The 26,321-nt window shown below is 35.6% G+C and overlaps 1 protein-coding gene across 3 annotated transcripts in view; it reads right to left on the bottom strand.

Moving 5' to 3' along the window:
- LOC129750587 (janus kinase and microtubule-interacting protein 3-like) overlaps positions 1-26,321 on the bottom strand; it is a 483,814-nt gene that overhangs the window by 439,863 nt on the left and 17,630 nt on the right. For all 3 annotated transcript variants that reach the window (XM_055745554.1, XM_055745552.1, XM_055745553.1), the window contains exons 2-3: positions 12,923-13,864; positions 4,593-4,878 (exon numbers count right to left, since the gene is read on the bottom strand). In XM_055745554.1, coding sequence (XP_055601529.1) covers positions 4,593-4,878; positions 12,923-13,482 — 846 coding nt within the window. In that variant the 5' untranslated portion in view covers positions 13,483-13,864. The remainder of the gene's footprint in view (positions 1-4,592; positions 4,879-12,922; positions 13,865-26,321) is intronic.

Below are 26,321 nucleotides of genomic sequence, written 5' to 3'. Positions count from 1 at the left end.
TTGACATGACATGTTGACATGACATGTTGGCATGACATGTTGGCATGACATGTTGGCATGACATGTTGGCATGACATGTTGGCATGACATTTTGACATGACATTTTGACATGACATTTTGACATGACATTTTGACATGACATTTTGACATGACATTTTGACATGACATTTTGACATGACATTTTGACATGACATTTATGACATGACATTTTGACATGACATTTTGACATGACATTTTGACATGACATTTTGACATGACATTTTGACATGACATTTTGACATGACATTTTGACATGACATTTTGACATGACATTTTGACATGACATTTTGACATGACATTTTGACATGACATTTTGACATGACATTTTGACATGACATTTTGACATGACATGTTGACATGACATGTTAGCATGACATGTTAGCATGACATGTTGGCATGACATGTTGGCATGACATGTTGGCATGACATTTTGACATGACATTTTGACATGACATTTTGACATGACATTTTGACATGACATTTTGACATGACATTTTGACATGACATTTTGACATGACATTTTGACATGACATTTTGACATGACATTTTGACATGACATTTTGACATGACATTTTGACATGACATTTTGACATAACATTTTGATATGAGATGTTGGCATGACATCTTCATGAGATCTTCACATGACATGCCAAATTTAAATGACATGTTGACATGATATTATGACATACAATTTTGACATGGCATTGCATGTCGACATGACATTGAATGTAGACATAACATTGAAATTTGACATGACATTTTGGCAAGACAATTTGACATAACATTTTGTCTTGAAATTTTGACAGAACATGTCATGAAATTTTGGAAGGACATGTTTTCGTGACATTTTGAAATGGCATTCAAGCTTGCTGCCATCACGGTTTGAAATGACATGCAATGATGATGTCATTTTGACATTAGTTCTAAGCATTTCATTATACTGCAATTTTTTTGTTTATGTAATCAATACAGAAATAAGTTAACCATAGAGAGTTATCGTAATTCTACGCTCACTACACGGTTGTAGCATGATTACAACCTCTTCAACTTTTTTTTTTTTTTTCAATGAGAAGCGAGTTTTCGCACGAGTTGGGAATCCGTTTAGCATACATGTGTCCTCGACCTAAGGATCAGGGTCAAGAGTCAAGAGTCAAGAGTCAAGAGTCATGAGTCAAGAGTCAAGAGTCAAGAGTCAAGAGCCAAGAGCCAAGGGTCAAGAGTCAAGAGCCAAGAGTCAAGAGAGTCAAGAGAGTCAAGAGAGTCAAGAGAGTCAACAGAGTCAAGAGAGTCAAGAGAGTCAAGAGAGTCAAGATAGTCAAGAGTCAAGAGCCAAGAGTCAAGAGTCAAGAGAATCAGGAGAGTCAAGAGAGTCAAGAGAGTCAAGCGAGTCAAGAGAGTCAAGAGAGTCAAGAGAGTCAAGAGTCAAGAGTCAAGAGTCAAGAGGATCAAGAGAGTCAAGAGAGTCAAGAGAGTCAAAAGAGTCAAGAGGATCAAGAGAATGTCATTTTTATCAGTTTTGTTTTTTTTTTGTAATTTTTTGTCATTTTTGTCATTTTTGTAATTTTTGTAATTTTTGTTATTTTTGTAATTTTTGTAATTTTTGTAATTTTTGTAATTTTTGTAATTTTTGTAATTTTTGTAATTTTTGTAATTTTTGTAATTTTTGTAATTTTTGTAATTTTTGTAATTTTTGTAATTTTTGTATTTTTTGTAATTTTTGTAATTTTTGTAATTTTTGTTATTTTTGGAATTTTTGTAACTTTTGTTAATTTTGTAACTTTTGTTAATTTTGTAAATTTTGTAAATTTTGTAAATTTTGTAAATTTTGTAAGTTTTGTAAATTTTGTAAATTTTGTAAATTTTGAAAATTTTGTAAATTTTGTAAATTTTGTAAATTTTGTAAATTTTGTAAATTTTGTAAATTTTGTAAATTTTGTAAATTTTGTTAATTTTGTAAATTTTGTAAATTTTGTAAATTTTGTAAATTTTGTAAATTTTGTAAATTTTGTAAACTTTGTAATTTTTGTTATATTTGTAACTTTTGTAATTTTTGTAATTTTCGTCATTTTTGTAATTTTTGTGTAATTTTTAGTTTTTGTAATTATTGTAATTTTTGTAATTTTTGTAATTTTTATAATTTTTGGAATTTACGTTATTTTTGTAATTTTTGTCTTTTTTGGTTTTTTTGTCATTTCTGTCATTTTTGTTATTCCTGTAATTTTCGTCATTCTTGTTCTTTTAACGAACGCATTCTTCTCTTTTTTCATTATCATGAATAAAGGAATTCAAATCTGCATTGCATAAAAATTTCAAAATAGTGTCTAGTGAATATTTAATTAGCACCAAAATAGGAATTTATCAATTAAGCTTTTGACGGTTGACAAATTGCTGAAGCAAATGAGTTCGCCTGCCAAACCCCATAAATGCCAGGGTTGTATCAGGTAATGTTGACAGCACCCTGGCAATTCATCTCCCGTTGTCAATTTTACGATTCGAACCTTCAGATTGCCGTGGTAAGTCTGTGTGCTGTAAGGTCGCTTTTAATTCTCTCTCGTTTTTATCATCGCCAATTGAGGCGCGCATAGTTAACAGTTTGCGCACACCCTATAAAAAGAAGTTAATGCTAGCTGCCGGGAAGCTGTGAAAATAAATCGTTCCACTAGTTGTTACCTTCGAGGGCCTAGCACGAGCCAATTATTCAATAATATCGATTCCATTCGATGCGCCGATTAACGACGATGCATCTCTGTCGATGGTGTCGATGAAGATGATGATGATGCACCACTCTCTTGAGGGGAATCCAAAATTAGGTAACCGGAGAAATCAATTAAGGAACACTTGAATGAAGCTGAACGATGCAGATTGTAAATTAATGGGACAGTTGTTGGGATCTACCATTTGGGTATATGCACCTCAATCAGCTTAAGCTTTGTTCGATTGCGTGAAGATTGGGACGATTAAAATAAATTACGTGCAAATACAATCATTACGTGTGACTGGAACATGGCACCAGTTGGCGAACCTTGAACTTAGCGAACGCGCGAACGCCATGTGGATATCTCGAAGGTTTTGGTGTCTTACCTACATACATATACCTATTGTATTGCTTTCGATTGAACGCGCAATTAATGGGGAAATCGATGAAGTAATTTTTGAATGATCTGTTAACATGACATTCAAGGAAAACCTAACTAACCGGAAGTGTGATCGAATAGCTGCGATCACTAGTAAAAGGTTAGATCCGAATGATTAATACAATAGTTTTAGAATTCAGAATGTACTTCATAAAATCCAAGCACTAGTATCAAAACTACAGAAAGGCCTTGATGCTTATGTTAAGTACCTAACAACATGGAAGATTCGAGTGAATGGAGCCAAAACACAGACCATTGTCTTTCCGCATAGCATGAGCCCCCGACTGATTCCGTCATCGAAAGTACAAGTACAGGATTCCGAAATAAACTGGTCCTCTGAGGTGCGCTATCTTGGGCTCATACTAGACAGCAAACTACTCTTTCGACCACATATCGAGGAAAGGATCACAAAAAGCACCATACTTATGAAGAAACTATATCCAATCATCAACCGCCGTTCCAAAGCTTCGCTCACCAACAAGCTTGCCGTTTACAAAATGATTGTTTCCCCAATGCTGGAATATGCTTCGCCGATCTGGAAGTCTTGTGCTAAAACTCATATGCAAAAAATACAAGTCGTGCAAAACAAATTTTTGAGAATGATTCTCAACGCACCACAACGCAGTCGAACGACCCAACTCCACGAGCTGGCAAACATCGAACCTATTTTAGATAGAATCACGTTGCAATCAGACCGAGTTAAAACAAAAGCTTTATTGTCCGAGTCAAGTACAGTGAGAGATATATACAATTAGTACAAAATTAGTCACACATTTATAATATTCAAATGATTACAAACCCTATAGAGAGAGAAAACCTTTGTCAGAGAGAAAATTATAGATTTAGTTTAATTAACTCAATTTTTTTTTTTTATTAAAACATACAAGTTTGAACTGTAAACTGGTCTCAATGACGAACATTTTACCTCATACTCAGAATCAAGCAAACTAAAGTTGAAAAACAGTAACTGTTGTATCACTTGCAATGTAAGAAAAAAAAATGTTATGTACTAACCCCGATGTCATAAATAAAAGATATTTAAATGTAAAAAAAAAAAAATACTTCATAAAATACAGCAAAATTCTAAACACAACAAAATACCTTACACCGAAACGTCGGATGATAAAGGATAACGTTGTTTATCTTTATCTACCACGAGCAAAAATTTCCGAATATAATTGAGCTAAATATTATTGTATAAAATATTTGTCATACAATTTTTAACTTTTATCTTTAAAATTACATCGATAGCAACACTGCCAAATCGAAAGGCGTTAGAAAATTTCTCCACACAACTAGTGAAGATACGAACCACTTTTCTAACGATACAGACCTTGCGCACAAGCTCTTAGTTCAAACGATCTAGCTTGCGTGCAACTAACGCCTCTAACATGTACCGGAAAATGTGTCTCTACTCACTTGAATTTTCTCCTCCAGAAACCTGTTGCTCTCCCGTAGGGCGGAAAGCTCCTGGTTGAGTTTCAGAACATCCAGATGACTGCTCTGGGGGTGGTTGCTTTGTGCTGCTTGGCTTCCATGGCCACTTCCGGAATCTAGTCCGTTGCCGCTGCCGGAAGATTCATCTCCGCGGTTCGGTTTCTTGGCCGAAGGCGTGCTGACGACGTTACGCTTCTGATGCGTGAGCGCTTCTTGCAGCTTCTTACATTCCGTCTTGGAGCGCCGCAGGTCCGATTCATTTTGTGCTCTGGAAGAAAGAATTTTAATTGGAGGTTATTTGAAGATGAATATTTACCTAATAGACAATTGAATTTTGGCGGTAGCAACTATGTACATTCAGAAGAATTATGATCAAAATGGTCATAATCAAAGAATGGACCGGGTTACCTGATGATGGAGGTTTTTTACGGTCTGGGGACAGGAAATCGATGGTTGAAGTCGTTTCGCGAATCTTAAATTTTCCTTATCTAAAACACGTGTTGGCTTGCAAACTCTGGCATCATTCGGAAAATTTTCGAGTCCAAGCCAACTACAACATTTATCAATTTTAGCCGTTGAACATTGAATTGGTCGGATTAGGATGAAAATGCAATTCAAACTGAATTTTGAAAACCGACCATAAACATTTTGTAGATTGGCCCGAATTTCAGCTCAATCGAGCTTGATTAAGTGGTGCTCCTATTCTAAAAGTCGATTTTTATTTCAAAATTTGTTTCTGAGATTACAACAGATCTCGACGCATGGAGTGCATCCCACAACCGGACGCTACGCACCGCAATATGCTTCGAAGATGAAATTTTTTTTATAATAACAATCCGCCAACTGCTGTTGCCTAGGAAACATTAACACCATCACTAGTGACGTAGGCTTTGTATATGTTTTCATGGTGACCTGCGCCACCTTTCTAGAAATCTATACAGAATGATCTTGACACGTTTTAGCTTTTAAGTCATTTGGCACCAACAAAATTAAAAACTCTATTTTCACGAATTCCTGTAATCACCCTTAGGTAATTTTAGAAGTCCTAAAAATATTATAGTCCTAAATAAATATTACTAAATTTTCTAGTAAAAGTAATAAAAACAAGCTTGGAAAATTTTTGGGAAAAAATAAAATAAAGGGTGATACGGTCAAAATTTGGTCAATATCAACTTGACGCATTTCTTTCAATTTTGCATTTAAAAAACCTGAACACCCCTCATTTTGAAGGTGTGTGTGTGTGTGTGTAGAATGTTGCTCCTATTTTGATTTTGGAATTCACTCTTTAGTTGCCAAAATGCCGTCCAGTGATGTCAACCTTCCAGATTTTGTCTGGATCTTCCAGACTTTTTGGACTTTTGCCAAACATTTTTTTAGGTTTCCAGACTTCCAGACTTTTGGCATTTCTTCCATACAATTCCAGACTTTTGTGTTTGGACATAAATTGTTCTAAGATTCTATGAAAATTCAATTTTGTCATGGTGTTATATGGCAGGAAACAGGGTGGCCACCCATTCGGGAAATGCGGGAAAAAGACGGGATTCGGAATCCACCGGGAAAAATGCAGGAAAAAGCCGGGAATTTCTCCCGAAAAGTCGGGAATTTTGGCTCGGTGAAAGTTGGTTCAATGAAGTTTGAACGAAAAAGGCGAAACAAGTAAAAATTGATTCACAGTTGATCATCAATCTCTGACTAGTTTTAACTTGCTTCATCGAACAACGGGAATAACCGTAACGAAATCGTTAATCCAGTATGCTCGTTATACTCACTCGAGAGATGTCGAGTCCTATTAAAACAAAAAAAAGGAAAACAATCTGTTATAGAAACTATTGCAAATCGGAAGCGAGAGGCGGCCGAGGAGGCGAAACAATTGAAGCTTCAATCCGACGCTCATAGAGAGGAAGCATGATGGACGAAAAAATTTGTACTCGGCCAACGGCCAAATACCGAATATTGACCTTTTAAACTATTCGGCCAAACGAATATTCGGTCGAATACTCCAGAGAGTTTTTAATTATAAAACCAAGAGCGATTTTTTCATTTTCCTTACATTTGTTCCATTGTAATACCCCTCATGTTTTGAATCGATCATTTCCAATCAGATGATATTACCGTATGATGTATTACGAGGTCTTTTTCAGGTAGGGGTTTCTATGATATTCAAAATGTCTCAAAGAATTGAAAGGACATCAGAGGACTTGTCGCTGCTAGGGCGTTGGTTACCAAAGATATTTGAATCCTGTGAAATCTGGAACAAAGCATGTCAAAGCAGGTGCTAAGCAGTTTGGAATTGCTTATTAGATATTGAATTATATGAAGGTCGAATTTGAGCAAAATATCTTCAAAATAGTAGTTTCAAAGAACGATGATTTTTAACTTAAAAATACCATACTTTCCATCACAAGTTTCTACATGGTCGGGCAATTCAGGACGATTTTTGAAAAAAATATAAAAACAAAGGCAAATCTTAGAAATCTAGGTCTAGGTAGGTGGTTTCAAAATTAAATATTCGGATTTTTGTTTTGTTTCCTGTTTTACAAAATCGGGAATTTCATGTTAACATGCGGGAAAAATGCGGGAAATCCAAAATGGTTTTCGAGTGGCCACCCTGAGGAAATGATTAGTAGAACCTATGAACTATGAATTCAATAAGGGTTCGAAACCTTGGCAAATGCTTTGAGGATGTATGTTAAATTGAGATTCAGACAGAGCACGTGACTGATATAGTGACAAAAAAATACTATTGTAACATTGAGATCTGGGGACCAAAAAAAAAGGTCGCCACCTTCAAAACTTAGGTGTCCAGACATTTGCAGAACTTTCCAGACATTTTTTTAAAATCTTCCAGACATTTCTGAAAAATTGTTGGCAACCCTGATACCGTCCAAAGAAGAATAGCAGCGAATCAAAATTTTGCTCGCGCATCGCGAAAATCCGAGCTACTCGCACACAAAGCTGGCAAAATCGCTAAAAGTTGCCAAATCAACCGTTACAAATATAACTAAAGTGTTTGGGGAACGTTTGTCGACCGCCAGGACGTCTGGATCGGGGGGGAAATCGAAAACAGGAAGCCGCTGAGACGACAAAGAGAGTTGCCAGTAGTTTCAAGCGAAACCCTAACCTCTCTCTCCGAGATGCCGCAAATAAGGTGGGTGTATCGTCTACAACCGTGCATCGAGCCAAAAAACGAGCCGGACTATCGACTTACAAGAAACTAGTGACTCCAAATCGCGATGATAAACAAAATACGATGACCAAAGCGTGATCCCGGAGGCTGTACACGACGATGCTGACGAAGTTTGACTGCGTGGTAATGGACGATGAAACCAACGTCAAAGCCGACTACAAGCAGCTTCCGGGACAGGAGTTTTATACGGCAAAAGGAAGGGGAAAGGTAGCAGATATTTTCGAGCACATGGAACTGTCAAAGTTCACGAAGAAATATCTGGTTTGGCAAGCCATCTGTACCTGTGGCTTGAAAAGCAGCATTTTCATAGCTTCCGGGACTGTCAACCAAGAATTTACGTGAAAAAGTGTTTGAATAAACGTCCCATTACGCCAGAGCTCCGCCCAATTGAGAAATACTGGGCTATTGTAAAACGGAACCTAAAGAAGACCAAAAAACTGCTAAGGACGAGCAGCAGTTCAAGGCAAACTGGCTTTCTGCGGCGAAGAAGGTGGACAAGGTGACTGTACAAAATCTGATGGCAGGGGTTATGCGTAAGGCCCGGCAATTCGGATTTGGAAAAGCGGAAGCCTTACTGAATATTTTTCCTGAATTTAATACTAATAAAACTTGAAAAAGAAATTTAATTTGATTTTTTAATACACGATTTCACCGATTTACACGCGTTTTTCCTTGACCAAATTTTGACCGTATCACCCTTTATTCATTTTTTTTTGTTAATTACTTTTTTTCGAAAACCTCTTCTACAATACGTATTGGGATTCAAACTTTGAGAAATATCATGATTCCTAAATAAGTTGAAATTTGTCATCTCAATTGATAATATCAGTTCTAAGCTGATCCCACCTCATTCCCCCATAAAGGTTTGAGCTGGTCGTGTTATCTTCATAATAATTTGATGAAGAAAAAAGGGAAAATTCTCACAGAATCAGTATGGAAAACAAAATGGTTTTGTTTCTGTTTTGAGCTTGCAATACACACTAAATAATAAAATTGAAATTTGAACATTTATTCCTCAAACTGAATTTCGAATCTTATTCCAAATCTTAAAGGAGTTTTCGTGTGTGGTGCAAAACATCAACCTAGCAATGAGCGGTCCACCGCTAGCAAGATAAAATACTAACTTTTTTGTTATTCAAATAAGGGATTTGATATCTTAAACAAAGTTGTTAATCTGGTCGAAATACATTAATTTGTCAAATATGTAAAAGTTCCACTACATCACCCTTAGACGTTACAGTGAAAATAAAAACAATACCTTGAAAAATCAGTATTTTTAAATCTGAAACGATGAAAATTGGATATAATGATTCGTGGTCTTCGGAACAAAGTTGGGACAAGCCAAGATCTACAATATTTAGCTCGATATATATGATGGTTTTAGAAGTTGCTGAAGCTCTGTAAAAAGCATTTTGTTTTTTTTTTGTGATTTTCAAAGGCTCGTTCATCGAAAAACGCACATTATCGCAACACCACTTTTGGTGTGATTATTTTTAATGATAAATGGAACCATTTCCATCTGGAATTAGCGTGGAAATCCGTGCAACTAGTAGAGATTTAAATAAGTTATATTATACCACAGACTAAAAAAAAAGTGCTCGGTTATTTAAGCATCGCAATGGACTCAGACAATAACAAAACGATAAAAATTCGAATTTTGCATGCGAAATGGTAATGTTTTTTTTCACATTGAAAATTAACAAATTGGTTTTTTTCTAGTTTAAAAAACCTACCTTCCATAATTTCACAATCAAATATTTGATATTTGAACTAAATAATGCCGTTAGAAAATATTTTTTTGGATTGCACCAATCCGAGATATGACAATTTAAAAAGTACAAGTTTTTGTTCAAAAATACCTTATAACGAACGAACGCTTCCAGAAACAAGTTTTTGCTTAGAGAGAAAATATGCGAATTTTCATTTCATACAAATGCGTAGAAGAAATTTTTATTTTATGAATTCATTCACAGAAATTAATGCAAGAATACTGTTTTTTTTTTCGACAAACCCTAACATTTTAATATAAACGAAATCAAAACTCGCCTGCGGAACGTCATATGTATGTAGTGTCTTCAATAAAGTTGCTTCAAAAACCGTTGGCTATAACTATGTAGAAGGCAATTTGGCTCTATCGATTCTCTGGAAAAAGTTTTTATGTGTAGATCATGCAAAAATGACACACTTTAATATTTGAATTAAAATTATTAAAACGCAAAGTTTGTTGAGCATTTTTGCTGGAAACATCATTTGTCTATCTCTTATAGTGTGCTCGTAATTAATTTTGTCATTTTGTCAGTTCCGTCCTGGATGACTGTGCGTGCACTGTATATACGTGGTTGAAATGTATTTCCATTGCAAATGATCTTTTTTTGAAATTTAATTCAACAATATTTTTATAAAAATGACTAAAATGGTAACAAATAGGGCTAAATCGCTTATTGTACTATTTTATTGCATTAGCTATTAATTGTATGATTAAAATGCGACTTTTTCAAAGAAAAAATAGAGAGAAATAATAGATTGACATTCGAACTACACAACACTGTCTATGTTAATTTTTTGTCCCAATATGAGATATGGAAGTTTGAAAAATAATTACATCTGTTTGATAGAAAAGCCTAATAACTGACGAATGCTTCAAGATAGACATTTGCCATCTAAGACAAAAAGGTTTGCTTTTTGATTGGACAAAACTGCTTAGAAGGCGTTGCTTAGGTACGTAAAAATTCATACAATAGAGTTGGAGCTGAAAAACTATTTTTTGACACGCTCTAACATTTCAACATTGAAAAAGTCATAGCGTGCATTCTAACCGTCATATGAATTTGATGTCTTAGAAAAAGTTGCTTTAACAGGTATTGGCTGCAACTTTGTAGAAGAAAATTTGTGTCTATCTTTTCAATTAAAAAAGTTTGTGTGTGTCAAAATCATGGAAAAAATGAAGCGTCCTAATATCTTATACTGTATTATTAAAATGTATTTTTTATGAACAACTTTGCTTAAAACACCTTTTATCTAAATTTAATATTTTCTGCGTTATTTTGTCTCGCTTAATTCCTGTTCTGGATCACTGAGCAATGTCGTCTCGCACCTCTTTGACTTTCATATATCTAAGTCTGTGTTTAAATGTGCAATCCGTGGTGTAAACTAATTTTAATAGTAGGTACTGTAATCTTATTCATAAGGTTATTTTAATATTAAGTCTGTATGACAGCAGTCAAAGACTCTAGAATAAAAAAAAATGCGTTTCAGAGTCCTTAATCAGAATCTATAATTTAAATTGAGAAGTTTTGCATTTCAATCTAATTTCATTATTTAATTGTTTATTTTTAATTCGTCTTGTGAATTTGAACTTCAATATAACGATCAAATTATGAACAAAAAATTTGTAAGAAATTCAAAACCAAATTTAAACTAGGATTTCAAAACACCTTATTATTTCTAGTTTTTAATTGTTTGATGTGAAAATTACGAATCCTGAACTGGACACAGAACCCGAAATATGACATCACATCAGAAACACAATTTTTATTTTGATTATATGAAAGCAGAACCTTTCAAATGAGTATAATCTCATTTAAAATATAAAATTTAGAACTGAATTTCAATCAGCAAGTAAGAAAATTTTGAAAAACTGTAGCAGTATTCTGAACCTGGGATTAGTTTTCGAGGTTCTGGTGTCTGAGTAAACATTGTTACTTTGAATAACCTTACTCAATCATCAAAATATGATTGAGAATTTAAAATTTATAGTAAGAATAGTATACCTCGCTTGTTTTTCCCTCGTGGGGGAGGCTTTAATTCCCTGCCCCGTCGTTCCTATGGCCATGCTACATACCATTTTTATTAGTTAAATACATTGTTACAAGAATGCGATCTACTGAGTAACAAATCACAGAAAATCTGATGCTATTGATTGAGCTCAATATTTCAATGTATTAGCATTTTAAATTTTTCTGCAATTCCATAGAAAGGAACTTGGGTAACTGTTGTTTCTGATTCAAATGAACTTAAAAAGAAAAACAAATATAAGCTTTTATGAAGATTTCAAAATTATTAGAAAGTGGAATAGAGAGTGTTTGTAAAATGTCTCTATCCTAAAATAACAGGTTGAATAAAATGAATACATGATTTTAATCTTTAAAACTTTGAATCTAAGCTCTAATTAACATCTTAGATAGAGTTGAATTTTGTTTTATTCTATAAACTTACAAAAGACATACATTTTTATGAAACTTCAGCTTGACTACTGGTGCCAATAATTTTCTATGAAATTATATGGAAATATTGCCAGAAAAAAGAAATTTGGCATAAACATACATAGGCGCATTTAGCACGCATGGTTCGAGGTTCGGCATTTTAGACAACAGTTATAAAAAATCGGTTTTCTCGAAAACTGCTCATGTGTATATAGTTTTTGTACACATATTCGATGTAATATTTGCTAGCGCCGATGTGGTCTAGCGGATAGGCTGGCACGAGTCTGGTTTTGGTATGCCTGGCTTACTGGGTTCGGTTCCCGGTATTGGCAAGAAAACTTTTGGGTTCGTATCCCATAAGTGGCCGACAGGTAAGATGGGTTTCCTCGTATAACTGACTATATAATAAAGAAAGTTCAATCAGTTGCAAGCTGGCCTGGTATATACACGGATGCCGGAATACCTGTAAGTTAACTAGCCCACCTGATTGACTCTTTCTTCCAAAATAAACCTACATCAACACAATACATTCACTCCATAACAGTACATACGAAACCATGTGGTCCGGGTATGGTGTACGCGCTGCATTGGAGATTTGTCGAACTTAATAATCTAAGAATGCACGTAAGCACACATACTTAGGCAGAAACTGCGGTGAATCCGTGCACCCATGGTGGATAAGCAACATACATATTCGATGTAATATTTGATCAAATCAGAATTTTGCTTAATAGGCTCATATAGCCTGCGTCTCCCCTAATAATTGGTGCCTCATTGAACTTAAAAGTTCAATAACGGTTCAATCTTCCGAAGTGCCTAAGGCAACTAAAACGTACATATATTTGATATTTCAACCAAACTTTTCAGAGGAATGAAACATACTCATTTCGACTCTAAGATTAACATCAACCATCACAACCTACCTCAAGACCCGTACGGCGTTCCGCTCGGTGGCCAGGTTGGCCCGCAGCTCCCCAATTTCCAGTCTCATCTGTTCGTTCTGTGCAAGCAGCTTCTGAACGGTGACGGCATTCTGCGCCTCGGTCACCACGCTTTTCTTCGATTTTGACAGCTGATTTGTTCCGGCAGCTGCCAGCAGTTTGGCAGCATCCGGTTTGGGTGGGATTGGTGGCTTGCTGGCAACCAGCTTACCACCACTATTCAGGGGGTCCATCTTCATTCGTTTGTTGCTGGAACTGGCCCCATTTGTGATCCCCGTTGGGATTGCCTGTGCGTTTTCTTTGTCGGAGTGCTTCAGAACCGAGGCATAGGTTGGCTCTGCTTCTGTGCTTTGACACATAGATGGCTCTTTCTTGCGTTTGAGGGAATTCACTTCTTTTTCACTGTCCGTTTTCACTATTGAATCACTCGATGACACTTTTGATTTTTCATTTACCAATTTACGCACTTTTTTGCCACCCTCAACTTTTGCCGATTTACCCATCCCCGAGGCGTTGTTACCACTTTTTTCCAGATCTGCCATTTTCTACATAGGTTTTTTTTACTTTTTTTCACAGCTGCTTGCTTATTCGAGCTTCAACATTTAATTTTAATTTTTTCTTCTATTGTTTTTTTTTTCATTAATTTAAAACTGTTCACTTCTGTTTTCTTCCTGATCTGTGTTAATCTTCGGAAGGCACTTAAATATCACAAGTGGATACTATCCCCACTTTCCCTTGCTTCAAACTTGTCAATTGATTTTCAATCTTCAATCAGGTTCAAACACGTGCGTTCTTCCGCTATTTGCGATTTGAGATGATCAAACTTTTCGCGTGACGGTGCGCTGTTGAACTCTTCTTCGATGATCGGTTCGGATCAAATCATCCGAATAAGTTGATGCTGGGCCGGCCGCAAAGCTCAATCAGCTGGAACGAAAACAATACAGAACAGAGAAACAAACGGAATAACATTAGATTTATGTTTTGGTGCGTGGTATGTTTTTAGTCTATAGATAAGTGACATTTCTAGCGCGGCGGCTTTCAGACACCGATGGGCGATGACAGTGAGTTCTAAATTGTTGCATGTGGGTCAGCCAAAGTGCCATTGACCTTGATTGGGTTGAGCTACTTAAATGCAGTTTCCCATCTACAGATGTACATATGTATGTGCATTAGACTAAGTCGATTTGGGGGCGTTTTTGAATTTCGGAAACCCTGGGATCTTTAAAGCTTCGTTTTGGTTCAAAACCCATCCAAGATTTACGAACACAAACACATACAGGATCTCAATGAAACATGATGTTTCCTCGAAGAGATTCCTTTTTCTTAACTCTAAGCGTACATCTTTCGAGGATATGATGGCTAGCATCTTACAAATGCTACAACCACCAACCCACCGAAAGTGTACTATGTATGCCGTGACCTGGATTCTATCTTATACCCCCTGGCTTAGAAGACTTGAAGGCTACCCTCTACGCCACGGGCGGCGGTATTTTTTGCAGAGTTTTTAAGTTACGGTTACATGAGTAAATTTGAACTTTCATGTTTGTATGGGAAAAATGAATATTTTGTTCTGAATAATCCAAATCATTTATGTTCCTTCTTCATCATTGATGAGTTTGGAACCAAAAAGAAGCATGTAAGACCCCTCTAATGTGCATATCGATAATCTAGGTCATAGGTCAGCAACCTGCGGCTCTTTGGATGTATAACTGCGGCTCTTTAGCTCAATGTGTGAAAAATTTGAAAATCCTCGACATTTTCTAGAGTAAACGGACGCAACATAAGTTCCTTCAGTTCAGATAATATTTTCCAGGATTCCAAAAGAAACCAAAAAACTACTAAAGAACAAATTAACAGCATCTTGTCAGTTTGCAACCAAGTTGAGATTTAGAAATCAGTTAACGTTTTTCATAAAAGTCTGATATAGCATTTGAAAGCCTGGAGGAATTTTTCTTCGCTGGCACGTGAAGTTTTCTGTTGAATTTGATTTTCTGATTTAATCGGATAAAAACCGAGCATTTTATTATTCGTCAAATAAAGTCCCCACTGTTAAGATTATGAAATTGAATTTGTTTTTCTTGAATTGAATATTTTAAAAATAAATTTGCTAAACCACCGTTCTGATCAAATATGAACATCAGATGCTAATTTCAATAATGCGTTGAATACTGATAATAATTATTCAAATATTGAATAACATCTCTCAATGTTCCTTTTTAAATCTATGAAAAAAAAAAATCAAGTTCTTCGTTTTAATTTTGAACATGAGTTCAAGTGAACAAAATTTTCAAGTTTGTTAAAAAATATTTTTGTTAACCGGGAGCTGAGTGCTGGTCTAATTTTAGAATTTCATGTATAATATGAATATTTTTAGGTATTTATTCGATGAAGAAACTTTATTTGGTAAAGAAGCATTTTCTTCCATAAACTTAAATATATATTTTATCGACTTTTACATCTTTTTTTTTAATTCTAAGCCTCATTCATATTTCTGCAATTATTTTTAAAACTTCATGGCTGTTCTTAAATTTGATTTTGATTTCTAAGTCTTTATCAGAATTTCGGTTTTGGTTTGTTCTATGAAGTGATGATCAAAATAACGTCAAAACTCAAAATTTGAGTTTAAAAAATCGATTCGTTGAAAAATGAAATACAGCGAATCAAAGCCAAAGTTAGATGTCTATTATTATGTAAGATTTATTATTGTTATGGAAGATCCGAGATAGCTATCAAAACTTTCATTGGACCCCAGCATATTTCTACATCATCGGTAGAATCTAGTCTTGATGATTCCTAAAATTCAAGATACACTGAAATACAGCAAATCTGTCAAGAATTAAAAGTATTTTAAGATTTTTTTTACTGTTTGAAATATTTGAAATTGTTTTGTTTTGAAATATTGAAAAATTAGAACAAATTATTCACACACCGAATCTTATACCATTAAAATTGGTTATCATTTTCGGCCAGCAAACCGCCAACAAACTACTATAATGTTTAACATTACAAATTCGCAAGTGAAAACTGAGAATTCATTCAACAAATTAAAATATCTGTATGAAAAAATCCAAAAGATTAAATTAAATGAATTTGTGATTATAATTCATAGAAACTTTGACAGAAGGATCAATCTGAATCCATGATATATTTGAGACTCAGAGGTTTAGACATTATTTTTAAGATTTCATTAGTATGGAGAAGAAACAACTTGGAAGGGTTACGATTATGAACAGAATTGAGAAGTTAAACTTAAATTTTCGTTATCGAAAAATATAATTTTTGAAACCTTTTTTTATTTATTTTTAGAAATCAAAATGAGATCTAGAGAGCTGAATTGCAATGCTAGTAATGAAAAAAATTTAAAAGAAATTTTATAACCACATTTTATAGACAACATCTCGCGACCGATTGTTGAAATGTGACAAATTTTGACTAATTTTTTCAATCTGTAAAATAAGTATTGATGAATTAAAATTTATTGGTTTATTTATTCTAAGGCCCGGAAAATATTTATCGATTTAAAATGAAAGTTTTATGTGCATAACAAACAAATGAACCTCAATGGATTTTAACGGATGTTCAAAACCCAAAAAAATTTAAGACTTTTTTGTAGAATTTGAATAAAAAATAATTGTGACAAACCCACGTATAGTTTTTTTATATTAATTTACATCTTGTAGTATGCATTTTTATGATATAAAATTTTCAATGCTTCTTTTTAATATTTCAACAGAACACATCGAAAGTCTATTTTTTATCTGAGAAAAGGTGTAAGGAAAGAATTGCACCAAAGCTTAAAATGATAAATTTTATTAGGTCACAATGGTAAATCGCCAAAATTTCAACGTAACTCAGCTGTATCCGTTATGAAAATTGATTCAGAAGAAAGAAAATCGCTGCCGTTTACCAATAAAACAACGAAAATCTGTGGCGTTGTGAAAAAGGATAATAAAACTGAATTGACATCAGGATGCAATGTAAAGATAAAATGATTTGCGGCTCTTTGAAACTTGGACATTTCCTTAATTTGCAATTTTTGGCTCTTCTGTCTCCAAAGGTTGCCCACCGCTGATCTAGGTGAATAGGTACTAGAAATGCTCCTATCATAGATCGAGTTGGTATTTCAACTCCTCATTCCATAGAACGAAGAAAAAAAGGTAGAATATGGAGTTCTTCTTGAGAAAATCAATCGGTCATCGAAATTTGAGTTAATGTGTAAAAAAAGGACTTCCTCATGAACTGATTAAAGGGCTAACCATTTAAAATTCCATAAGACAGGTTTAACAATAACAATCTGCCAATTTGAATATCAAAATGGATGCGTTTTCTTTGTAACATCTCCACGTATTAACGCAGGTGGCCAAAAAGAAGTGAAATTTTGCACCCGAGGGTTTTTTTGTTAAAAGTTGTTTTTTCTTGCTTATTACCTAAATCCGCTCTTGAGTGTCGCAATATTCTGGTGCATCCAAATGAAAAAAAAATCTTCTGGGACCCTAAAAAAATGCTTGGAATCTTTTATTTTGAATCGTCATTGTATCAAAAAATCCCTAAACAGCAATATCTCTCTTAATTCTCAACCGATTTTTACATAATTCATAGTTTTGTAAACCTCGTGACGTAACTCGAATATGTTTCTAGAGCTTCTGACTTCACTTTCTTAGAATCTAAGTGACTTTTTCCGCACCATGTTTTTTCGGATTTTTTTTTCTAGAACTTTGAATAACGGAAAACTGAAGTGTTCCAAAACTATAAATTTTGGTTTTCGTGAGGAATGTCGATACATTCAAAAATATCGCTCATGTGTGATAATGCATAGGATTTGTAAAACAGGAAAACTGCCATATTTGAAAACTTTACTAATCCCATTAAGGAATTCTCGAGCCGAACTTTCTGCGGTAGATCCTTTTTCGTTAGAGGTATTGTTTGTTGGAATAACCTTCCTCTCAATTTAAAAACAGTACAAAACAAATCAGAGATCGAAAGGTGTTTGCTGGAGGAATTCGTGAAGTAAAACGGCATTTAAAATAAATAACGAATTAGCAACGATCAGTTACCAAGGAAATACAAGAAAACAACCTACCACATTGTAACAATAAAAAAGATTGTAATCTTACGTTGCAAGAATTAAATAAAGAAATAACAATAGAAAACGCTTGTAAATCGGTGAAATCGTTTATCTAAAAAATCAAATTAAATTTCTTCAACAAGTTTAATTAGTATAAAATTCAGGAAAAATATTCAGTTAGGCTTCCGCTTTTCCAAATCCGATTTGCCGGGCCTTACGCTTAACCCCTGCCATCATATTTTGCACAGCCACCTTGTCAACCTTCTTTGCCGCAGAAAGCCAGTTTGCCTTGAACTGCTGCTCGTCTTAGCAGTTTTTTTGGTCTTCTTTAGGTTCCGCTTGACAATAGTCCAGTATTTCTCAATTGGGCGGAGCTCTGGCGTGTTGGGAGGGTTCTTGTCCTTGGGCACCACCTGCACGTTGTTGGCGGCGTACAACTCCATGGCCTTTTTACCGTAATGGCAAGATGCCAAATCCGGCCAAAACAGTACGGAACAACCGTGTTTCTTCAGGAAAGGCAGCAGACGTTTATTCAAACACCCTTTCACGTAAATTTCTTGGTTGACAGTCCCGGAAGCTATGAAAATGCTGCTTTTCAAGCCACAGGTACAGATGGCTTGCCAAACCACATATGAGGCCCTTGGAGCCAAAGGGGTATAAGTGACAAAATGGAAAAAATCGAGATAACCATCTAGAGCGAATCCTTGACTGTCAAACATCATATGCTATTTTAATCATAATTTTATTTCACTATTTTCTTATGTTTTGATCTCGTTGAAAAAATCATGCTAACTGAACCTTACATTTTGTTTGGAGCCAAAGGGTATAAGTGCAGCACTTGTACCCCTTTGCCACCAAGAAATTCACTTATACCCCTTTGCCACCAACCCAAATGTCATTTCCAGTAATAAGTAGTGTCCTTTTCATCGGGACGAAAAATAAAAAAAAAGTGGAATTTAATTAATCATTTCATTGCATTTTGTGATAATTTTAGTGAGCAAAATAATATCAAATTTTGTATTTTTTCTATTCTAGCCCCAATGAATGAATTCTAAATTCCTGATTTCTCTTCATAATAATATGGAATATGCCACAAATTTCGGGCTAGGCTCAATATTTATTTGTCTGAGATGATTGGGTTAACGTTGCAGCGCTAGTGGTAAATGTACTGTTAAATATCAACTCATTATGAGCGAAAATCCATTTCAATGTCCAATTTATCATAAAAAGGCGCAGGAAACATGCAATGATTGAAAATTCATAGAGAAATACCATTCACGATCTATTTATAGAATTATCCTGATGAAAAATTGTTGTTTGGAGAGAATTACTCTAACTGACTAGACAAGGTTGATTTTTAGACTTGAAATCTCTCGATTAACTGTACCAGTGTACATTTCCCATCATAACAGTAGTTAAAAAAGAATAAATTTATGAATTTATCTACTTTCACCTAATTAAATCCTTATGTTTTCTGAATAATATCAACAAGACAAAATCACCTGAAACTGGAAATTTGTTGGTGGCAAAGGGGTATAAGTGAATTTACTTGGTGGCAAAGGGGTATAAGTGCATGTGTTTGGAGCCAAAGGGGTATAAGTGCAAAAATCAAAAATCATGTATCATCTCAATTATCAGGTATCAGAATGGGGGTAGGCTTAATAGCGGCACGTTATCCAAACATACGGGAAAATTGTGCCTAGCCTTTTTTTTTATCCAAGATTTCATCATTTACCTGAGAAACCTGAAAAACCTATAAAAGGAAGAAATAAATTCAATCTATATAAGATGGCATAAAGCCTTTCCACTAGGGATTATTAACATTAAAGCTCTTTTCTACATTCGGTAAGGAATGATAGAATGTTTTTTAAGTTTAATTTCTTAAACTCAGATTCGCTTAAAGCGTAAGATCCCAGAGTACGAAAACGTAGTCTGGCAAATGAGGGACAGTTACATATAAGATGGAAGGGATCTTCCACATCTGATTCACAACTACCACATACTGGAGATTCAGCACGCTGAATGTTGTGCATGTGATAGTTGAGTTTACAATGACCGGAGAGTGCTCTGATCAAGATGCTGCAATGAGATTTATTTAAAGTTAATAAGTAACTCGATATGATTGGAGATGGTTTTTCTAAAAATAATTTTGTTTGACGACAAGTGTCCAACTCTTCCCAGTATCGTTCATGCTGGTTAGAGGACCAAGTTTGAATTTGGTTTCTGAACCAACATGGTGATATTGGGACAGCCGGCTCTGGTCCGTAAAATTCCTTTTCCGACCCAGCTCTAGCGAGTTCGTCGGCGCATTCGTTTCCAAAAATTCCCTTATGTCCGGGTACCCATAGAAGGTTTAATCCATTGCCTTCAGCAAGTTCTTCGATTGCTTTCCGGCATGCGATTACCAGTTTTGATCTAGAACTGGAAGCACTGAGTGATTTGATAGCTGCTTGGCTATCTGAACAGAAATAAATTGTTCTGAACATAATCTTCCTTTGAAGTGCAATTTGCACTCCATACATAATAGCATATAGCTCAGCCTGAAAGACTGTACAATATTTTCCTAGAGGTTGAGCATATTCTATGTTCAACTCGTGACAGTAAATTCCTGCACCTGCACGGCCGTTTGATAATGAACCGTCAGTATAGAATACAATATGAGAGGACATTTGGTCCTCTACGAAACCTGATAACCATTCTTGAGGAGAAGGAAATTTGACTTTAAACCCCATGTAGGGAAAACTACTCGAGAGTGTTAAATCGTTTGGCGCTAGATTGAACTTGTTTAATCTAACTAATTCAGGCCACACATTTGTATGACTCGATGATCTTTCGATATTTCCTGACAGCCAGAGACCAACTGCCTGTAGACGAAAAGCACATGAGAAGGCTTCCTGTTTTAGGAACAAGTGTAGAGGTTTGATAGAAAACAGAGCCTCTAGTGCTGCAGTAGGAGTTGTAGTGAACGATCCGGACATCCCCAAAAGACACATTCTTTGAAGGTGATTTAGTTTAGTCCGAACTGTTGCAACTTCTCCTTTCTGCCACCACACTAGACACCCATAGGCCAGAATTGGTCTTACTATTGTGGAGTAAATCCATTGAATATGTTTGGGTTTGAGTCCCCAGTTTTTCCCGATTGCACGTCGGCATTGTCCGAAGGCCATGCATGCTTTTTTGATTCTGAATTCGATGTGATCAGACCAGTTTAATTTGGAGTCAAGAATGACACCCAAATATTTAACTTGATTAGACACGGTGATTTCGGAACCATAAAACAGCAGAGGGCGCGCCCCGCGGGTAATACGTTTTTTAGTAAATAAAACAATATTAGTTTTTAGAGGATTAACTGAAAGTTCTACATGAGAACACCATCGTTCAACAGAGCGCAGAGCTTGTTGCATTATATCAAATAATGTGCTTATGCACAAACCTCTTACCAGCAGAAGATAATCATCTGCGAATCCATAGGTTGGTATTCCACGGTCATTGAGTTTTCTCAACAAGCCGTCTGCAACTAGGTTCCACAAAAGAGGTGATAGTACACCTCCCTGTGGGCAACCACGTGTGCTAACTTTTGTTATTGAAGCCTGTCTTAAAGACGAATGAAGATTCCTGTTACTTAGCATTGCGCTAATCCAGTTAGTTATAACACAAGGCACTCCATGAAGTTGTGCCGCATCCATTATTGATGTAAATGAGACGTCGTTTTTTTTCAAAAATGATGTCAAATGATTTGTTTTTATTTAAGAAGATCAAACTCATTGAAAAATTTCATAAAAAATATCTATGGAATTTATTGGAACATAACGAACTTAAAGTGCGTTTTTCTCGAAATCAGCTTTTATGCACTTATACCCCTTTGGCTCTAAGGGCCTCATATTTCTTCGTGACTTTGACAGTTTCATGTGCTTGAAAATATCTGCCACCTTTCCCCTTCCCTTTGCCTCATAAAACTCCTGTCCCGGAAGCTGCTTGTAGTCGGCTTTGATGTAGGTTTCGTCGTCCATTACCACGCAGTCAAACTTCGTCAGCATCGTCGTGTACAGCCTCCGGGATCGCGCTTTGGCCGTCGTATCTTGTTTTTCATCGCGATTTGGAGTCACTACCTTCTTGTAAGTCGATAGTCCGGCTCGTTTTTTTGGCTCGATGCACGGTTGTAGACGATACACCCAGCTTATTTGGGGCATCTCAGAGAGAGAGGTATTACAGTTTCGCTTGAAACTACCAGCAACTCTCTTCGTCGTTGTGACGGTCCAGAAATAGCTCCCAGTATTATACGCCCATGCTGCAATGACAGTAGTGACAGCAACACGCAGGGCTACCAACGGTTACAGCAGAACACCCTCCACCAACCGGAGTAAGAGTTTCGTGTTGTGACGGGACATCCAACAGAAACTAGGTTGAGATGGGACGACCAACCGACGAATGAGTTTCGTGTTGCGATGAGACATCCAACAGAAACTACAGTGAGCGAAATAAGAATAGCACCACTATGTGTTTTGCTTGTTAAAATATGAATTATTGAAAATTACGAGAATTTTCTTCCACAGATTGTTCTGAATTGCTTAACGGATAAATCAAGCATGAGTTTACTTTTTTTGGACGTAGCAATTGGCGTTGAGGACCAAAAATGTGGAAAAGGGGTGCGAAATAAGAATAGATCCACTTGAGTTTTTTAAACAAAAACTTGATTAGATTTAAAAATTTACTAAGTAAAAGTAAATAATAATGCTTCTACGAGTTATATGAATAGATAACTGCATTTTAGGAGTTTCCCAGAATTCCAAAGGTTTTCAAAGGTTTTAAAATAGGGGTTTTAAGAGATGCTCCTCTAGCGTTAAGGAATTAGATATTTGAGCTATAAAACTTTATCAAACTGCTTGATTTCTTCATTAACATTCATAAGTATGATGCAAAATGATGAAACATAGATTTGATGCTGAGTTTGAATCCAAAAAGCAGGTTGGAATTCAAAAATACTAATGTTTTTTTAATAATCAAACATTTCTCTATTTTTAAGTCATAGATGTCAGCACTATCTTGCCATTAAACCAAATTTATGCCCATTTTCGAATATTTGGGATTAATTAGGGAGTGCTGGATGAAATTGGTCAAGAAATAAATACATGTACCGTGTGAACGCTTTGGAAATTCTAAGATCACTAAATCCAAAAAAAATAGAATAGCATCAAGGTCACTAAAAGTGAATTTTTTGGACCGATTATCAGAATGAAGTTATACTTTGCGATGCAGCTTGATGGACCACACGGCTAGCAGTATTATTGGTATGATTTGCAATTGAATCGGAAGTTGAGATGAGTAGGAATTTTGGCGGTTGTACATTTTTGTGCTGGTGATTGTTTTGCAAATCCGAAAAAGATTTCTGCTGCGTGAACTTCCACAAAACTGTGATGGGAAAATACCTCAAAATGATGAATATGGGCCTAAATAAACCTGGAAAATCAATATTGAGACAAAATTTGGTGTTAACTGCAAGATAGTGCTGCCATCTACAACTTGAAACTGGAAAAAAGTTTGGTTTACTGAACAAAATAAAGTTTTTGATTTCCAACCTATTTTTTTTGATTAAAAATTAATCCCGAATGTTTGTTTCATCATTTCACGTCATTTTAATGAAGAAAGTAAGTAATTTGATAAAAAAATTGCAGCTAAAATATTCAATTCCTTAACGCTAGAGGAGCATCTCTCAAAACCCCCATTTTAAAACCTTTGAAATCCTTTGGAATTCTGGAAAACTCCTAAAATGCAGTTATCTATTCAAATAACTCGTAGAAGCATTATTATTCACTTTAACACAATAAATTTTTGAAAATAATCTTGTTTTTGTTAGAAAAACTGAAGTGGTTCTATTCTTATTTCGCACCCCTTTTTCACATTATTGGTCCTCAACGCCAATTGCTACGTCAAAAAAGAGTAAAGTCATGCTTGATTTATCCGTTAAGCAATTCAGAACAATCTGTGGAAGAAAATTTTCGTAATTTCCAATCATTCATATTTTAACAAGCAAAACACATAGTGGTGCTATTCTTATTTCGCTCACTGTAGGTTGAGATGGGACGTCCAACCAAAGAAAGAATTTCGGGTTGAGACGGGACATCCAACAGAAACTAGGTTGAGATGGGACGCCCAACCCACGATTGAGTTTCATGATGTGGCGGGACATCCAACATAAACTAGGTTGAGACGGGACGTCCAACCAGAAAAAGAGTTTCGTGTTGTGACGGGACATCCAACAGAAACTAGGTTGAGATGGAACGTCCAACAAGGAAAGAGTTTCGGGTTGTGACGGGACATCCAACAGAAACCTGGTTAAGAAGGGAAGTCCAACCGACGAATGAGTTTCGTGTCGTGTGTGAAATTAAAAAGTTTGATTCGAAATCACAACTAAACAAAGGATTCCAATTGTGACGAGACATCCAACAGAAACTGAGTTGAGATAAATATTTGTATAAAGGTTTGGTTCGAAAGTGTACTGATGGAACTTCCAGTATAAAAAATTTAATTGCATGCGTTATCGAGCATGTAATAATAGGTTTCTGTTTCAGGTTCGACTCTATATTCCGCTAAAGGTTGAATTTGCAGTTGTGTTTAAAACAGATTAAAAATTTAACAGATCATAAAATGAATGAGTTCAGTTGTTATGAAATATCAAATAAAAACTCAAAGGAATACTGCGCTATGCAAATGTGGCTAACAAAACGGAAGTGACCGGAACAAACGAATGCTTTCATGGAAGCTTATCGTCTCATGTCCAATCATTATTCCTTAGACGCGGTACTCTATCGTATTGACATTGCTGGCTGCAATTTGTGTAGTTGCGGCCAAGGTTACCATGACATCGAGCATATTGTCTGGACCTTAGTCCACCTTGTCGCCAGAACAAATTTCATAGACTCCCTTTGGGCCCGAGGAAAACCACCTAACGTCCCAGTGAGAGATGTACTAGCTGTGCTAGATTTCTACTATATGCTCGAAATCTATCTTTTTCTAAAAGCTATCGATCTTCGTCTATAATTCTTTTTATTCTCATTTTTCTCTTTCCTATCTTCTTTCTCTTTAAAATAAAAGCGTTAAGCTAAGCAAAATATTGTAAAAACAAAAAACGAGTTTGGCTCCATAAAACCTGAAGGTATGAGCCGTTTCAAATAAAGATTTACAAAAAATGGAAGCTTATCGTTCATGTTCATCAAGTCTCAAATAAATCGTTGGGTCCACTGATGACATGGTTTCGATTCCCATCTCGGTACTGGGTGTTAAATGTTCATCTTAACCCTCCAAAGCCGTTCGGGTCAATATGACCCGAAGCGCACATTTCAAACATCTTTATCATCATTCCAATATACTGATGAACTGGTAATTTTGACAGACCAAGTATGTTCTATGAAAATAATGATCAAATCAACGCCAAAAAATTAAAATTTGAATTTTGAAAATCGGTTCATTGGGAAATGAAATACAGCTTAGCAAAGCCAAAATTGGATGTCGTTTTTTTAAAGTAAGATTTTTTTCTACCGGAAGATTAGTCATAGCGGTCAACACTTTCATTGGACCCCAACATATCTATACATTGTTGGCTAGATGGATTTTTGACGATTTCAAACATTAGTAAAACAGTTAAATACAGAAAAGCTGTCAGAAGTTATGAGTATTTTAAAAATAAAATTGATTTTTCGGACTTTTTACTTTCTGGACCAGTTTCTGATAATCTGGTAATACTTATCAACTTTATTTTAAAATGTTGAGTAATTAGAATAAATTACCTAGGCAATGAATATAATATCATCAAAATCGGTTAACATTTGCAGCCAGGAGAACAAAATCAAACTACAGTTCAAATTTCCCCGAAACGGATTTTTAGCGAACGGCTTTGGAAGGTTAAGTTGTCCCCGTCTATTCAGTATGTAAAGCCTAAATCGGCCAAGACGGTGTATGACTTTAATAAAGTTGAACTTTTTTTTAAAAGGGGGAAACACTGCAGGAAAAGAGGGGTCTAAGATCAACAGAAAAGAAAAACTAAAAACACATTTTCTATCCATTTTTATTTTGAAGTAGAGGGAAGATGTGACGGTCCAGAAATAGCCCCCAGTATTATACGCCCATGCTGCAGTGACAGTAGTGACAGCAACACGCAGGGCTACCAAAACGGTTACAGCAGAACACCCTCCACCAACCAACCAGACAGCCCTTCACGCGGCATCATCCTCTTTCATCGATAGGTGGCCAACAAAGTAAGGTGTCTTTCAGCGAGCGGACGATTCTCTCTATCCACCAGGCACCACAGTCGTCTCAGCG

The sequence above is a fragment of the Uranotaenia lowii genome, chromosome 3 (genome assembly GCF_029784155.1).
Source record: "Uranotaenia lowii strain MFRU-FL chromosome 3, ASM2978415v1, whole genome shotgun sequence".
NCBI lineage: Eukaryota > Metazoa > Arthropoda > Insecta > Diptera > Culicidae > Uranotaenia > Uranotaenia lowii.
This window is presented reverse-complemented; position numbering and strand designations above follow the sequence as displayed.